Below are 14,112 nucleotides of genomic sequence, written 5' to 3'. Positions count from 1 at the left end.
TTAGTAAGTTGTTTTAGAAGTAAGTTGTCTTTGAAGTAAGTCGCCTTAGTAAGTCGCCTTAGTAAGTCGTCTTGGTAAGTTGCCTTAGTAAGTCGTCTTGGTAAGTTATCTTAGAAGTAAGTTGTCTTAGAAGTAAGTGGCCTTAGAAGTAAGTCGTCTTAGAACTAAGTGGCCTTAGAAGTAAGTCGTCTTAGAACTAAGTGGCCTTAGAAGTAAGTTGTTTTAGAAGTAAATTGCCTTAGTAAGTGGCCTTAGAAGTAAGTCGTCTTAGTAAGTCGTCTTAGAAGTAAGTTTTCTTAGAAGTAAGTTGTTTTAGAAGTAAATTGCCTTAGTAAGTTGTCTTAGAAGTTGTAAGTTGTCGCCTTAGTAAGTCGTCTTAGTAAGTTATCTTAGAAGTAAGTCGCCTTGGTAAGTCGCCTTAGTAAGTTGTCTTAGAAGTAAGTGGCCTTAGTAAGTCGTCTTAGTAAGTCGCCTTAGTAAGTAATCTTGGTAAGTCGTCTTAGAAGTAAGTTGTCTTAGTAAGTTGTTTTAGAAGTAAGTTGTCTTTGAAGTAAGTCGCCTTAGTAAGTCGTCTTGGTAAGTTGCCTTAGTAAGTCGTCTTGGTAAGTTGCCTTAGTAAGTCGTCTTGGTAAGTTGCCTTGGTAAGTCGTCTTGGTAAGTTGCCTTGGTAAGTCGTCTTGGTAAGTTGCCTTAGTAAGTCGTCTTGGTAAGTTATCTTAGAAGTAAGTCGCCTTAGAAGTATGTTGTCTTAGAAGTAAGTTGTCTTAGTAAGTTGCCTTAGTACATTGTCTTGGTAAGTTGTCTTAGAAGTAAGTTGTCTTAGTAAGTTGCCTTAGTACGTTGTCTTGGTAAGTTGTCTTAGAAGTAAGTTGTCTTAGTAAGTGCGGCACACAGATTTTGACGGAAAGGCAATACAGGGTTGCTCTCCGGATCTCTGTGAAGACAATTTTCCCCCTGAGGCAAAAGGACTTTGAGAGCCTGACCTTAAACCAGGAGTTCTTCCTCATGTTGAGGCGGCCGGTCCACAGGTCGGTGAGCAGCATCTGGGTGCAGGAGTGGGAGACGAAGGGGCGGAGCCGGGAGGACACAGCCATCTGCAGACAGGTGAAGTGGCTCCAGGCCTCCATCTCCGAAGTCAGCAGTTTCATGGCCATGCGCTCGTTCTGTCTGAAGGTACGGTCCAGCACGTCCACCGCCAGCTGACCAAAGTCCCTACAGCCATCCATGCCACAACACACAAACATTGAGAAACACCGACCGGAAAACATACACTCAAAAACATAGTAATATACACACACAACCACAAAAGTTCACTCTGCTGAAACAACATACACAAAATCCCAGAGGCACACAGAGAGTTTGGGACTATAAGGTTCGATCTGCATTAAAAAAAATATATATATATATATATATATATATATATTGACATAGCCTTGTTCTGTTCAATGTTCTCTACCTATACAGTAATCTAAATACTCCAATTCATGTTGTTAAGCTCAAAAATATACAAGGTAAAAAATCCCTTCCACCATTCAAATCAATGAGTCTTCAGAACATTAAAGCCAATTATCTCAGAATCTTTTTGTAGATAGAAGATTATAGTCCCAAATTCTCGACACTACTACTACACAACACATTTGATGTTTACGAGGAAACACTGACATAGAGTAGGTTTTGAGCTGCTCCCCCGTGGTGTCATCCATGTTGCTCTGCCGAAACTCGTAGGCCATGGCACGGTACAGTTTACAGGCCACTGTAGCCCGGGCCATGGCCTCCTCCCCGTGCTGCCACAGGAACAGCGCCATCTGCTGCCGCCTCTGCAGCACAGCCCACACAAAGAGGTCATTGAAGTTGTAAACAAACAGTGGAGAGTCACCCAGCTCGGAGCTCTGCTGCTGGGCCAGCTTCAGGTCCCTGAGCACCATGGATCTTTCCTGTAGAGATAGAGGAGAACGAGGAGGGAGGGGAGAGGCAGCCAGCCAATTAGAACAGTAATGTACAGGGGGTATTTGTAGCCACAGAATATACAGTACTAGCTATCAAAAGCCTGTGTGTTTGTGTTTCAGTGTGTAAGTGGAGACAAGTGTCTTTAAAAGACCTCTCATTTGTAAGACATGTTAGTTCTGTCACAGATTTGTTTTGGCTGGTCCCATATCTTTCACAGACCTTGCGTTTATAGGGCTGAGCAGTGCGGAAGAAGGGTGGCCTTGATGGACTACTGTTTGGGCTTTGGTGCGGGTGAAGGGTGCAGTCTGCCCTCCTCTTTTTGTTAAGGGGTCCTGAACTATCCCGTCCAGACTCCTGGAAATGATGGTCACTTAAATCAGTGCAGAGTACACAAAGGCGTATTTAACAAGGTAAAATGTCTAAACAAAAACAAGACAACAACAACTCAAAAGAGAAAAACTGCTATATTAATGGTAACAGTTTTACAGAAATGCTTGAGGGCCCAAAGGTGATATCTTGCTCTGACTGTATACAGAAATCTCACATGGGCTGCGTTTCAGACAACTTTGCAGTCGTGGTCCAGGTATCATCCAATGGCTGCGTGCCATGTCATTGACTATGTAGTCAAGCTTCATATTGCTATATCATATGATGCGGTCAGCTGATAGGCCTACAATATGTTAAACACCTACCCAGGCGCTGTGAGATTTAGCAGGCAACTGCAAAATAGTCATCCTGAAACGTGACCATGGTCTCTTACCTTGCAATGGGCATATAGGAGGTTATAGTGGGCCCTGAAGTGTTTCCGTGTGTATGTGCTCCGATAGGCTCCTCCTATCAGATACTCGATTACCTGCCCCACATCTATGAGGGAGACTCTGTATCCTTTAGGTATATGGGTCTACACAAAAACACACACACACCTGAGTAATTGAAACTCAATATTTCCACACGCAAAATAGTGTAGACATAACCACACACAAAATGTAGTTTCACAATATTCACCTGTTTCACATCTTCCACGAGAATATGGAGAAAATTGTCTGTTGGTCCCTGCTGCTATAAAAAATAATGGCATGTCATGTCTTCATTATCCACAATCAGAAACCATCAAACACAAACCAGACTTCAGTGGCTAGTTATCTGGATTACAATACAACATTTGTTCCTATGGAATGAAGTGGTAGACCAGATGAAAAGTTATCCTTTCAACTTTTAGAAAACAAACTTCCACAATTGTATATGATAATATATGGTGTTAAATCATTTACAAAGTTATTAATTATTGAATATTGTTTATAACTCGAACAACCATCCACAGCTGGACTCGTGACAAAGAGCTCTGTGATCTACAAAACATCTTCAAACTGGGGGAAAACCAAACAACCAACAAGAGACTTACACGGTATTACTGTGATTGCAATTACCACAATTGCCACTGCTATGGCAATTTTGGTATATGAGTTAGCTAATGGCCATTGTACTGTATAGTGTAATGAAACAGGCAGGGAGCAGGTCTCGAACCCTCGACCTTCTAGTCCGAGGTCCGGCGCCCTCCTTTCAAAGAGCGCGTCCTCGGGCTAGCTTGCGGCTCTACGTCTTACATGAACGCGCTCACCGGCCAAGCACACGCACTGTGGTGGATGCAAGATCCGATCACTTCTGACACCAATGTAATGAAACAGCAGGGAGCAGGTCTCGTGCGGCAGAGTCAATTTCCGCACTTATAAACCCAGGGTCGTTACAATAGGAAAACACAGAATTGTAACTCATAAATACATTTATGTAACTCATAAATACAGAGCTGAAAAGAACAAGAGAGAGAAAGTGATCAAGTCATTACCGTGTTATAGAGTTCTTCCAGGCGTGACACGGTCAGGAAGCGGTTCATGGTCATACCGTTGTCGATCAGCAGTTTGACAAAGCCGACCCGGTCCATAACCAGAGCATCCAGCATGGCCTGCTCCAACGAGCCTACCTAGACAGACAACCACCACAAGCCCACCATAAAAGCCTGACAGCCATAGCATCAAACACAAACATGTTTTAAAAAATGCACAGCAATTTCAGTTTACTTCCCCCCCACCAAAAAATATATAATATATACATATATATTTTTTAAACAAGGACTACACAAACGGAGCGTAGTTTGCTGAGAGTTCTATGTAGTTCTACGTACTTTTGGAACCTACCGTATACGACGCTCAAGCGCTACGTTTTTGTAGTGTGTAGCAGGCTTAAGCAAGCCTTGCCCTGCCTGCCCCCTGGGTCTGTCTTACATTCACATTCGAGTCATTTAGCAGACGCTCCAGAGAGACTTACAGTTAATGCATTCATCTGACGGTGGCTAGCAATGCCAACCACATCTCAAGTTAAATAAAGGTTAAATAAAAATGTCCTAGTAACATTTTCCTCAATAAAGCAGCTATCAGCAAAGTCAGTGCTAGCAAGAAAGGGCATTTTTGAAAAGGTAAGTACAACGGTAGGGTGTGAGTTGTTTTGGGTTTTTACCTGCCAGTGCTGGCCATACACAAGGATGTGTTTTTTAGCTATGTCTGCTCGGTCCCATGCCAGAGCTGTACTGAGCTGTTCCCCAGGAGACGCCTTGGTGCCTGTCAATCATCACAGCATCTGTGGGTCCAATCTTAACCAGACATCAGCCCTGCATAACTTTTGTAGATCATGCATAGATCTATAGGTCATTTGTGTGAAAACTCTGATTTCAAGTTAGGATTCAGCCCAGAGAACACATAGAACAGACAGAACTGGGTCATTCCAGTGACTGACACGAAGGCCAGGAGGAGCGGTACCTTTCAGTGTGGCCGTCAAAATGGCACAGTCTGCCTCCTGTTGATCCTCAGATTCCGAGTCGAAGATTGTGATCTGTGTTTTATAAAGATAGAAATGGGCGAGGATGGGATGGTTTTCCCAGGTTAAAGCCTAGTCCTGGATTAAAAAATAATTCTCAAATGAGGGTACATTTTAGTCAATGCCCGGGAACCCGGTCCACAGTCACGTTACTCACAGACTGTCTGTAGTCCATACACTCCATCAGAAGGTTGTAGAGCTGGCTGGCGTCTGCTCTCTCCAGACCAAACATGCCCCCTATCCTCAGCAGGAAGTCCTCCTGGATGTCTGTGTCCAGCTGGCTGTAAACAGTACCAACACAGTAAACATATACTGGTACACCAGTAAAGTAAGACATTGGCTAACAACCTGGGTCCTTTTGGCTCAACCACATGCTAAGATCTGAGCTCTGGTTAGAAACTGCCTCATACACCTGCCTCCACTCTCATTTCTCAATTGGCATGTTTTGGCCCCAAAATACAGCCTGTGTTATGCCTCTGGACACCAACAGTATACCTCAGCCCATTTTTCTGACCAGGGAAAACTCTGAGCCTCCCACTGGGTGAGGGCTCAGCAAACTTGATTTAAAACAGCAACATTTTCTCTACACCCCATGGCAAAATGTGCAGAATTGCAGGAAATTAACTTTAAAACAAAAAATATATACAGTTGAAGTCGGGAGTGTACATACACGTTAGCCAAATACATTTAAACTCAGTTTTTCACAATTCCTGACATTTAAACCTAGTAAAAATTCCCTGTCTTAGGTCAGTTAGGATCACCACTTTATTTTAAGAATGTGAAATGTCAGAATAATAGTAGAGAATGATTTATTTCATATTTTATTTATTTCATCCCATTCCCGGTAAGAAGTTTACATACACTCAATTAGTATTTGGTAGCATTGCCTTTACATTGTTTAACTTGGGTCCAACGTATCAGGTAGCCTTCCACAAGCTTCCCACAATAAGTTGGGTGAATTTTGGCTCATTCCTTCTGACTGAGCTGGTGTAACTGAGTCAGGTTTGTAGGGCTTCTTGCTCGCACACGCTTTTGCGGTTCTGCCCACAAATATCTATAGGAGAGGGGTCAGGTCTTTGTGATGGCCACTCCAATAACTTGACTTTGTTGTCCTTAAGCCATTTTGCCACAACATTGGAAGTATGCTTAGGGTCATTGTCCATTTGGAAGACCCATTTGTGACCAAGCTTTAACTTCCTGGCTGATGTCTTGAGATGTTGCTTCAATATATCCACATAATTTTCCTCCCGCATGATGCCAGCTATTTTGTGAAGTGCACCAGACCCTCCTGCAGCAAAGCACCCCCACAACATGATGCTGCCAACCCCGTGCTTCACAGACGGGATGGTGTTCTTCGGCTTGCAAGCCTTCCTCTTTTTCCACCAAACATAATGATGGTCATTATGGCCAAACAGTTATATTTTTGTTTCATCAGACCAGAGGACATTTCTCCAAAAAGTAAGATCTTTGTCCCCATGTGCAGTTGCAAACCGTAGTCTTGCTTTTTATGGCTGTTTTGGAGCAGTGCCGCCTTCTTTGCTGAGCGGCCTTTCAGGTTATGTCGATAAAGGACTCGATTTACTGTGGATATACAGTGGGGCAAAAAAGTATTTAGTCAGCCACCAATTGTGCAAGTTCTCCCACCTAAATATATGAGAGAGGCCTGTAATTTTCATCATAGGTACACTTCAACTATGACAGACAAAATGAGGAAAAAAATCCAGAAAATCACATTGTAGGATTTTTTATGAATTTATTTGCAAATTATGGTGGAAAATAAGTATTTGGTCACCTACAAAAGTTTATCTCAATACTTTGTTATATACCCTTTGTTGGCAATGACAGAGGTCAAACGTTTTCTGTAAGTCTTCACAAGGTTTTCACACACTGTTGCTGGTATTTTGGCCCATTCCTCCATGCAGATGTCCTCTAGAGCAGTGATGTTTTGGGGCTGTTGCTGGGCAACGCAGACTTTCAACTCCCTCCAAAGATTTTCTTTGGGTTGAGATCTGGAGACTGGCTAGGCCACTCCAGGACCTTGAAATGCTTCTTACGAAACCACTCCTTCGTTGGCCGGGCGGTGTGTTTGGGATCATTGTCATGCTGAAAGACCCAGCCACGTTTCATCTTCAATGCCCTTGCTGATAGAAGGTGGTTTTCACTCCAAATCTCACGATACATGGCCCCATTAATTCTGTCCTTTACACGGATCAGTCGTCCTGGTCCCTTTGCAGAAAAACAGCCCCAAAGCATGATGTTTCCACCCCCATGCTTCACAGTAGGTATGGTGCTCTTTGGATGCAACTCAGCATTCTTTGTCCTCCAAACACGACGAGTTGAGTTTTTACCAAAAGTTCTATTTTGGTTTCATCTGACCATATGACATTCTCCCAATCTTCTTCTGGATCATCCAAATGCTCTCTAGCAAACTTCAGACGGGCCTGGACATGTACTGGCTTAAGCAGGAGGACACGTCTGGCACTGCAGGATTTGAGTCCCTGGGGGCGTAGTGTGTTACTGATGGTAGGCTTTGTTACTTTGGTCCCAGCTCTCTGCAGGTCATTCACTAGGTCCCCCCGTGTGGTTCTGGGATTTTTGCTCACCGTTCTTGTGATCATTTTGATCCCACGGGGTGAGATCTTGCGTGGAGCCCCAGATCGAGGGAGATTATCAGTGGTCTTGTATGTCTTCCATTTCCTAATCATTGCTCCCACAGTTGATTTCTTCAAACCAAGCTGCTTACCTATTGCAGATTCAGTCTTCCCAGCCTGGTGCAGGTCTACAATTTTGTTTCTGGTGTCCTTTGACAGATCTTTGGTCTTGGCCATAGTGGAGTTTGGAATGTGACTGTTTGAAGTTGTGGACAGGTGTCTTTTATACTGATAACAAGTTCAAACAGGTGCCATTAATACAGGTAACGAGTGGAGGACAGATGAGCCTCTTAAAGAAGAAGTTACAGGTCTGTGAGAGCCAGATATCTTGCTTGTTTGTAGGTGACCAAATACTTATTTTCCACCATAATTTGCAAATAAATTCATTAAAAATCATACAATGTGATTTTCTGGATTTTTTTTCTCATTTTGTCTGTCATAGTTGAAGTGTACCTATGATGAAAATTACAGGCCTCTCTCATATTTTTAAGTGGGAGAACTTGCACAATTGGTGGCTGACTAAATACTTTTTTGCCCCACTGTAGATACTTTCGTACCGGTTTCCTCCAGCATCTTCACAAGGTCCTTTGCTGTTGTTCTGGGATTGATTTGCACTTTTCTCACCAAAGTAAGTTAGCGGTATGACGGCTACGTGGTCCCATGGTGTTTATACTTGCGTACTATTGTTTGTACAGATGAATGTGGTACCTTCAGGCGTTTGGAAATTGCTCCCAAGGATGAACCAGACTTGTGGAGGTCTACAATTTTATTTCTGAGGTCTTGGCTGATTTCTTTTGATTTTCCCACAATGTCAAGCAAAGAGGCACTGAGTTTGAAGGTAGGTTTTGAAATACATCCACAAGTACACCTCCAATTGACTAAAATTATGTCAATTAACCAATCAGAAGCTTCTAAAGCCATGACATAATTTACTGGAAATTTCCAAGCTGTTTAAAGGCACAGTCAACTTAGTGTACGTAAACGTCTGACCCACTGAAATTGTGATACAGTGAATTATAAGTGAAATAATCTGTCTGTAAACAATTGTTGGAAAAATTACTTGTGTCTTGCACAAAATAGATGTCCTAACCAACTTGCCAAAACTATATTTTGTTCACAAAAGAATTTGTGGAGTGGTTGAAAAATGAGTTTTAATGACTCCAACCAAAGTGTATGTAAACTCCTGACTTCAAGTGTATATACACTCGCTACGCTATCATGAGGGGGCCGCTAAAATGTTTTGCTCGGGGGGTATGGATGTGGGGACAAAGACCCAGAAGCCACTGCGGCCCCTCTTGATGAGTTACGTTTTTTGTGGCCCCCACCTCCATAAAAGTTGCCCATCCCTGCTCTACCGGACATGAACACCAAAGTCTTAAAGGCATAAAAGCCATTATATGCATGACTACAGCGGCACTCCACACCTGTCAATAGCAGTCTGTTTGTGTAAGAATGCCAGCAGGTCAGCTGCCCGACCTGATCCCTCGAAGACAAACACAGGCACGGGGGGCACACTGCTCACGTACTCCAGCACCATGGACACAATGTCAGGGCCGCCCTCCACCACCACACACACCACTGGCACACCCTGGTTAAACCCTACCAGAAAGGGAAACATCACACACAGACATATTGTTACACACGTGTATTACAATACTCTCTCACACACACACACACTGCGATGCAATCTCTCTCTCTCTTTCTCACACCCATTCACATACACACTCTCTTTCACACACACACACAGTCACACACACACTCACGAGGGTGGATTTTCTGCAGTTGAATGTGCCTCTCCAGCTTCCTCCTCAGTCCCAGCTGGCAGCCATGTTTTCCCAGAGTTCCATCGTCCACTAACAGGAAGTGGGAGTGCAGGCCGTTCAGACACACCCTCTTACTCAAGGGGTTTCCCAGAGGCTGGTAGGGCCTGAGCACCTGGGTCAGGTATCAGAACACAGGTCAGAGAGCAGGCCAGAGAGAAAGCAGAAGAGGATATGAGATAGGCCAAGCGGGAAAGTGAGAGCACATGGCAGCTCAAGAAAGATAAAAGGTGACATTTTCATGGCGCAAATTAGTACAGTGTTTTTTCAAAAAATCCTGCAAACCCTATTATAATGTGACAGCGTGATTTAAATTAGAAACTTTCCTTAAAAGCAATGATATCTTTACAGAGAACAACACTCACATCTCTCCCTATAAGGTCACTGTGATTGTCAATTACACCCCAGGGCGTGAACCCTACAGCGTTCCTCTTCCTGAGGTCATGGGTGCCATATGTTTTCACAGCCTCCCCTACGTACCGGGACACACCTAGGAGGGGCAGATTCTCAGTCCACTAACAGTGCCTTTGGAAAGTATTCAGAACCCTTGACTTTTTCCACATTTTGTTACGTTACAGCCTTATTCTAAAATTGATTAAATAATTTTTTCCCCTCATCAATCTACATAAAACACCCCATAATCACAAAGCAAAAGAAGGTTTAGATTTTTTTTGCTAATTTATAAAACACAAAAACTTAAATATCACATTTACATAAGTATTCAGACCCTTTACTCAGTACTTTGTTGAAGCACCTTTGGCAGTGATTGCAGCATTGATTATTCTTGGGTATGACGCTACAAGCTTGAAACACATGTATTTGGGGAGTTCCTCCCATTATTCTCTGCAGATCCTCTTAAGCTCTGTCAGGTTGGATGGGAAGCGTTACTGCTCAGGTATTTTCAGGTCTCTCCAGAGATGTTTGATCATGTTCAAGTCCGGGCTCTGGCTGGGCCACTCAAGGACATTCAGAGACTTATCCCGAAGGCCCCCATCTGATGTCTTGGCTGTGTGCTTAGGGTCATGGTCCTGTTGGAAGGTGAACCTTTGACGCTCGGTCTGAGGACCTGAGCGCTCTAGAGCAGGTTTTCATCTAGGATCTCTCTGTACTTTTCTCCGTTCATCTTTGCCTCAATCTTGACTAGTCTCCCAGTCCCTGCCACTGAAAGATCCCCACAGCATGATGCTGCCACCATCATGCTTCACGGCCAAGAGTTCAATCTTGGTTTCATCAGACCAGAGAATCTTGTTTCTCATGGTCTGAGAGTCTTTCGGTGCCTTTTGGCAAACTCCAAGTGAACTGTCATATGCATTTTACTGAGGAGTGGCTTCTGTCTGGCCACTCTACCATAAAGGCCTGATTGGTGGAGTGCTGCAGAGAAGGTTGTCCTTATGGAAGTTTCTCCCATCTCCACAGAAGAGCTCTGTCAGAGTGACCATTGGGTTCTTGGTCACCTCTTTGACCAAGGCCCTTCTCCCCCGATTGCTCAGTTTGGCCAGGCGGCCAGGTCTAGTCTTGGTGGTTCCAAACTTCTTCCATTTAAGAATGATGGAGGCCACTGTGTTCTTGGGGACCTTCAATGCTGCAGAAATGTTTTGGTACCCTTCCCCAGACCTGTGCCTTGACACAATCCTGTCTCGGAATTCTACGGACAATTCCTTCGACCTCAAGGCTTGATTTTGGCTCTGACATGCACTGTCAAATGTGGGACCTTATATGGACAGATGTGTGCCTTTCCAATCACGTCCAATCAATTGAATTTACCACAGGTGGACTCCAATCCAGTTGAAAACATCTCAAGGATGATCAATGGAAACAGGATGCACCTGACCTCAATTTCGAGTCTCATAGCAAAGCGTCTGAACACTTACGTAAATATATATATTTATATATATTTTTTATTTTAACAGAAATGTTTTCGCTTTGTCATTATGGGGTATTGTGTGTATTGTTTTTATTTATTTAATCCATTTTAGAATAAGGCTGTAACATTACAAAATGTGGAAGAAGGCAAGGCGTCTGAATTAGAGGTCGACCGATTAATCGGAATGGCCGATTAATTAGGGCTGATTTCAAGTTTTCATAACAATAGAAAATCCTTTATTTATTTATTTATCTATCTTTTATTTAACTAGGCAAGTCAGTTAAGAACATGTTCTTATTTTCAATGGCGGCCTCGGAACGGTGGGTTAACTGCCTTGTTCAGGGGCAGAACGACAGATTTTAGTACCTTGTCAGCTCGGGGATTCAATCTTGCAACCTTACAGTTAACAAGTCCAACGCTCTAACCACCTGATTACATTGCACTCCACGAGGAGACTGCCTGTTACGCAAATGCAGTAAGAAGCCAAGGTAAGTTGCTAGCTAGCATTAAACTTATTTTATAAAAAAACAATCAATCAATCATAATCACTAGTTAACTACACATGGTTGATGATATTACTAGTTTACCTAGTGTGTCCTGCGTTGCATATAATCGATGCGGTGCGTATTCGCGAGAAAGGACTGTCTTGCTCCAATGTGTACCTAACCATAAACATTAATGCCTTTCTTAAAATCAATACACAGAAGTATATTTTTAAACCTGCATATTTTGCTAAAAGAAATCCAGGTTAGCAGGCAATATTAACTTAACATGTTTCATTTTATTTGAGCCTAAATTGATTTTATTGATGTATTATATTAAGTTAAAATAAGTGTTCATTCAGTATTGTTGTAATTGTCATTATTACAAATACATTTTTTCATTCATTTTTTTATTTTTTATTATTCGGACGATTAATCGGTATCGGCTTTTTTTGGTCCTCCAATAATTGGTATCGGTGTTGAAAAATCATAATCAGTCAACCTCTAGTCTGAATACTTTCCAAAGCCACTGTATATACATACAAACACATATAAACTGATCTACAACACATATAAACAAGTACATGTAATACACACCACACACACAGTATAATACATGTAAAATGAGCCCAAAATCACACACATATGCTGACATCCACACGTGCTTACTGTCTTAATTAAAAGCCAATTGCAAATTCATCAGCATTATTTCACACACATACCTGTGTTGATGCCGTCTGTGAGTATCCAGGCTCCAGTGCTCTGGGCTGCTGTGATCAGGCCTTTGCTGAAGGCCTGTCTAACCTTGAGAGGGAGGGGGAAGTTCTCTGTCCCCCCATGAACCGTCAGCAGTAGTTTAGGCCGTTCCATCTGCCATTCACTCCGCATCAGCTGCAGCAGAGCCTCAGCCTTGGCATCGACCGCAACACGAACATACTGAATGGTCAACACATAAAGCATGGTCAGGTCAAACACATTAATATGAGATAACAGCTTGTCCTAGTTGGCATCCTATTTGGCATTACACTGCAGTTGGCATATTGCCCATTCACACAGTTTGACACACAAACACCACGTTTTTGTTACTCTGAGTTTCAGACGTCCAAAACCGTTCCTAACAAGCTTCTAAATGGTAAATACAAGTGGGAAACTCAGGTAGCATCATTGCACCCCTTGTTTCCCAGTTGGATATTTCTGAGTTCCGACTAGCACATGAATGCAGCAATAGCTACAGACCTTGGCATGGCAGTTACGTCCAGCACTGTCCTGGAAGTCAATGGTGCCGTAGGCATCGGTGGCACTGGTTTGTGTGTGGCACTCCACTGACCACTCCTCTTGCTGCCCTGTCCCAGGCCCAGGCCAGCTAGACATGGAAGGGCCAGTCTCCAGCAAGGTGTGCTCCCCTACCAGACGTCCACAGCAGCATCTGGGGGTTAGGGGTAGAGAGGCAAAACTCAAACCTTTCTTGTTGTTAAACATTGGCACAAAAATGCATTGTAGTTCCTATAAATGTCGTGGTAGTATACACCGAGTAATACCAAACATTAAGAACACCTTCCTAATATTGAGTTGCACCCTCTTCCTCAATTTGTCGGGGCATGGACTGTACAAGGTGTCGAAAGTATTCCACAAGGATGCTGGCCCATGTGGTCTCCAATGCTTCCCACAGTTGTGTCAAGTTGGCTGGATGTCCTTTTGGTGGTGGACCATTGTTGATACACACGAGAAACTGTTGAGCGTGAAAAACCCAACAGCGTTTCATTTCTTGACACAAAGCGGTACGCTTGGCACCTACTACCATACCCAGTTCAATTAAAAATAATTCACCCTCTGAATGGCACACATACACAATCCATGTCTCAATTGTCTCAAAGCTTAAAATTATTTTGTTAACCTGTCCTCCCCTTGATCTACAATAATTAACGTGGATTTAACAAGTGACATCAATAAGGGATCATAGCCCTTCACCTGGATTCACCTGGTCAGTCTGTCGTACTCAGTGTATATGGAATTACTTTCTGTAAGTGTACTTTTACACTAAAATGGACAATCTCACTCTAAAAGCACACACACACACACACACACACACACACACACACACACACACACACACACACACACACACACACACAGCAAAGTCATACCTTATTAGGTTTTGGCATACTTGACACATTGGAAAACATCTGCAACAAACAGGAAATGATACATCAGCAACATAACCGCTTCTACTAGAAAAGTTAGCATTACCAAAAGTTTGCATTTCTGCCTAACACTGTAAATATCATAATTCCAGCACTACTGTCCATTATCATATGAGATTTTGACACTGCTCAGGAAATACCAATTCCAGCTCACCTGTGTAGGTCTCGACATGCTGGGATGAATTTACCACATGCTCTCTTGCAGAAGGTATCTTCAATCCAAGATCTCCGTGACTGGAACACAACACACAACAAATGAACACAATGCTTTCTGAGGGA

At 43.0% G+C, this 14,112-nt stretch overlaps 1 protein-coding gene across 8 annotated transcripts in view; it reads right to left on the bottom strand.

Moving 5' to 3' along the window:
• trpm6 (transient receptor potential cation channel, subfamily M, member 6) overlaps positions 1-14,112 on the bottom strand; it is a 45,100-nt gene that overhangs the window by 26,368 nt on the left and 4,620 nt on the right. For 7 of the 8 annotated variants that reach the window (XR_002953190.2, XM_024416999.2, XM_024417002.2 and 4 more), the window contains exons 2-17: positions 13,988-14,067; positions 13,777-13,815; positions 12,869-13,058; positions 12,355-12,568; positions 9,652-9,776; positions 9,230-9,401; positions 8,891-9,065; positions 4,973-5,096; positions 4,758-4,830; positions 4,459-4,559; positions 3,791-3,925; positions 2,953-3,006; positions 2,708-2,848; positions 2,167-2,301; positions 1,663-1,934; positions 984-1,212 (exon numbers count right to left, since the gene is read on the bottom strand). Coding sequence is in view for 7 of the 8 variants with exons in the window: in XM_024416999.2 (XP_024272767.1) it covers positions 984-1,212; positions 1,663-1,934; positions 2,167-2,301; positions 2,708-2,848; positions 2,953-3,006; positions 3,791-3,925; positions 4,459-4,559; positions 4,758-4,830; positions 4,973-5,096; positions 8,891-9,065; positions 9,230-9,401; positions 9,652-9,776; positions 12,355-12,568; positions 12,869-13,058; positions 13,777-13,815; positions 13,988-14,067 (2,259 nt within the window). In the remaining variant the exon portion in view is untranslated. The remainder of the gene's footprint in view (positions 1-983; positions 1,213-1,662; positions 1,935-2,166; positions 2,302-2,707; positions 2,849-2,952; positions 3,007-3,790; positions 3,926-4,458; positions 4,560-4,757; positions 4,831-4,972; positions 5,097-8,890; positions 9,066-9,229; positions 9,402-9,651; positions 9,777-12,354; positions 12,569-12,868; positions 13,059-13,776; positions 13,816-13,987; positions 14,068-14,112) is intronic. The other variant, XM_024417001.2, reaches the window with a different exon arrangement.

This window comes from Oncorhynchus tshawytscha, linkage group LG04 (genome assembly GCF_018296145.1).
Source record: "Oncorhynchus tshawytscha isolate Ot180627B linkage group LG04, Otsh_v2.0, whole genome shotgun sequence".
NCBI lineage: Eukaryota > Metazoa > Chordata > Actinopteri > Salmoniformes > Salmonidae > Oncorhynchus > Oncorhynchus tshawytscha.
The sequence above is the reverse complement of the archived record's forward strand: the minus strand, read 5'-3'. Positions and strand labels throughout refer to the sequence as shown.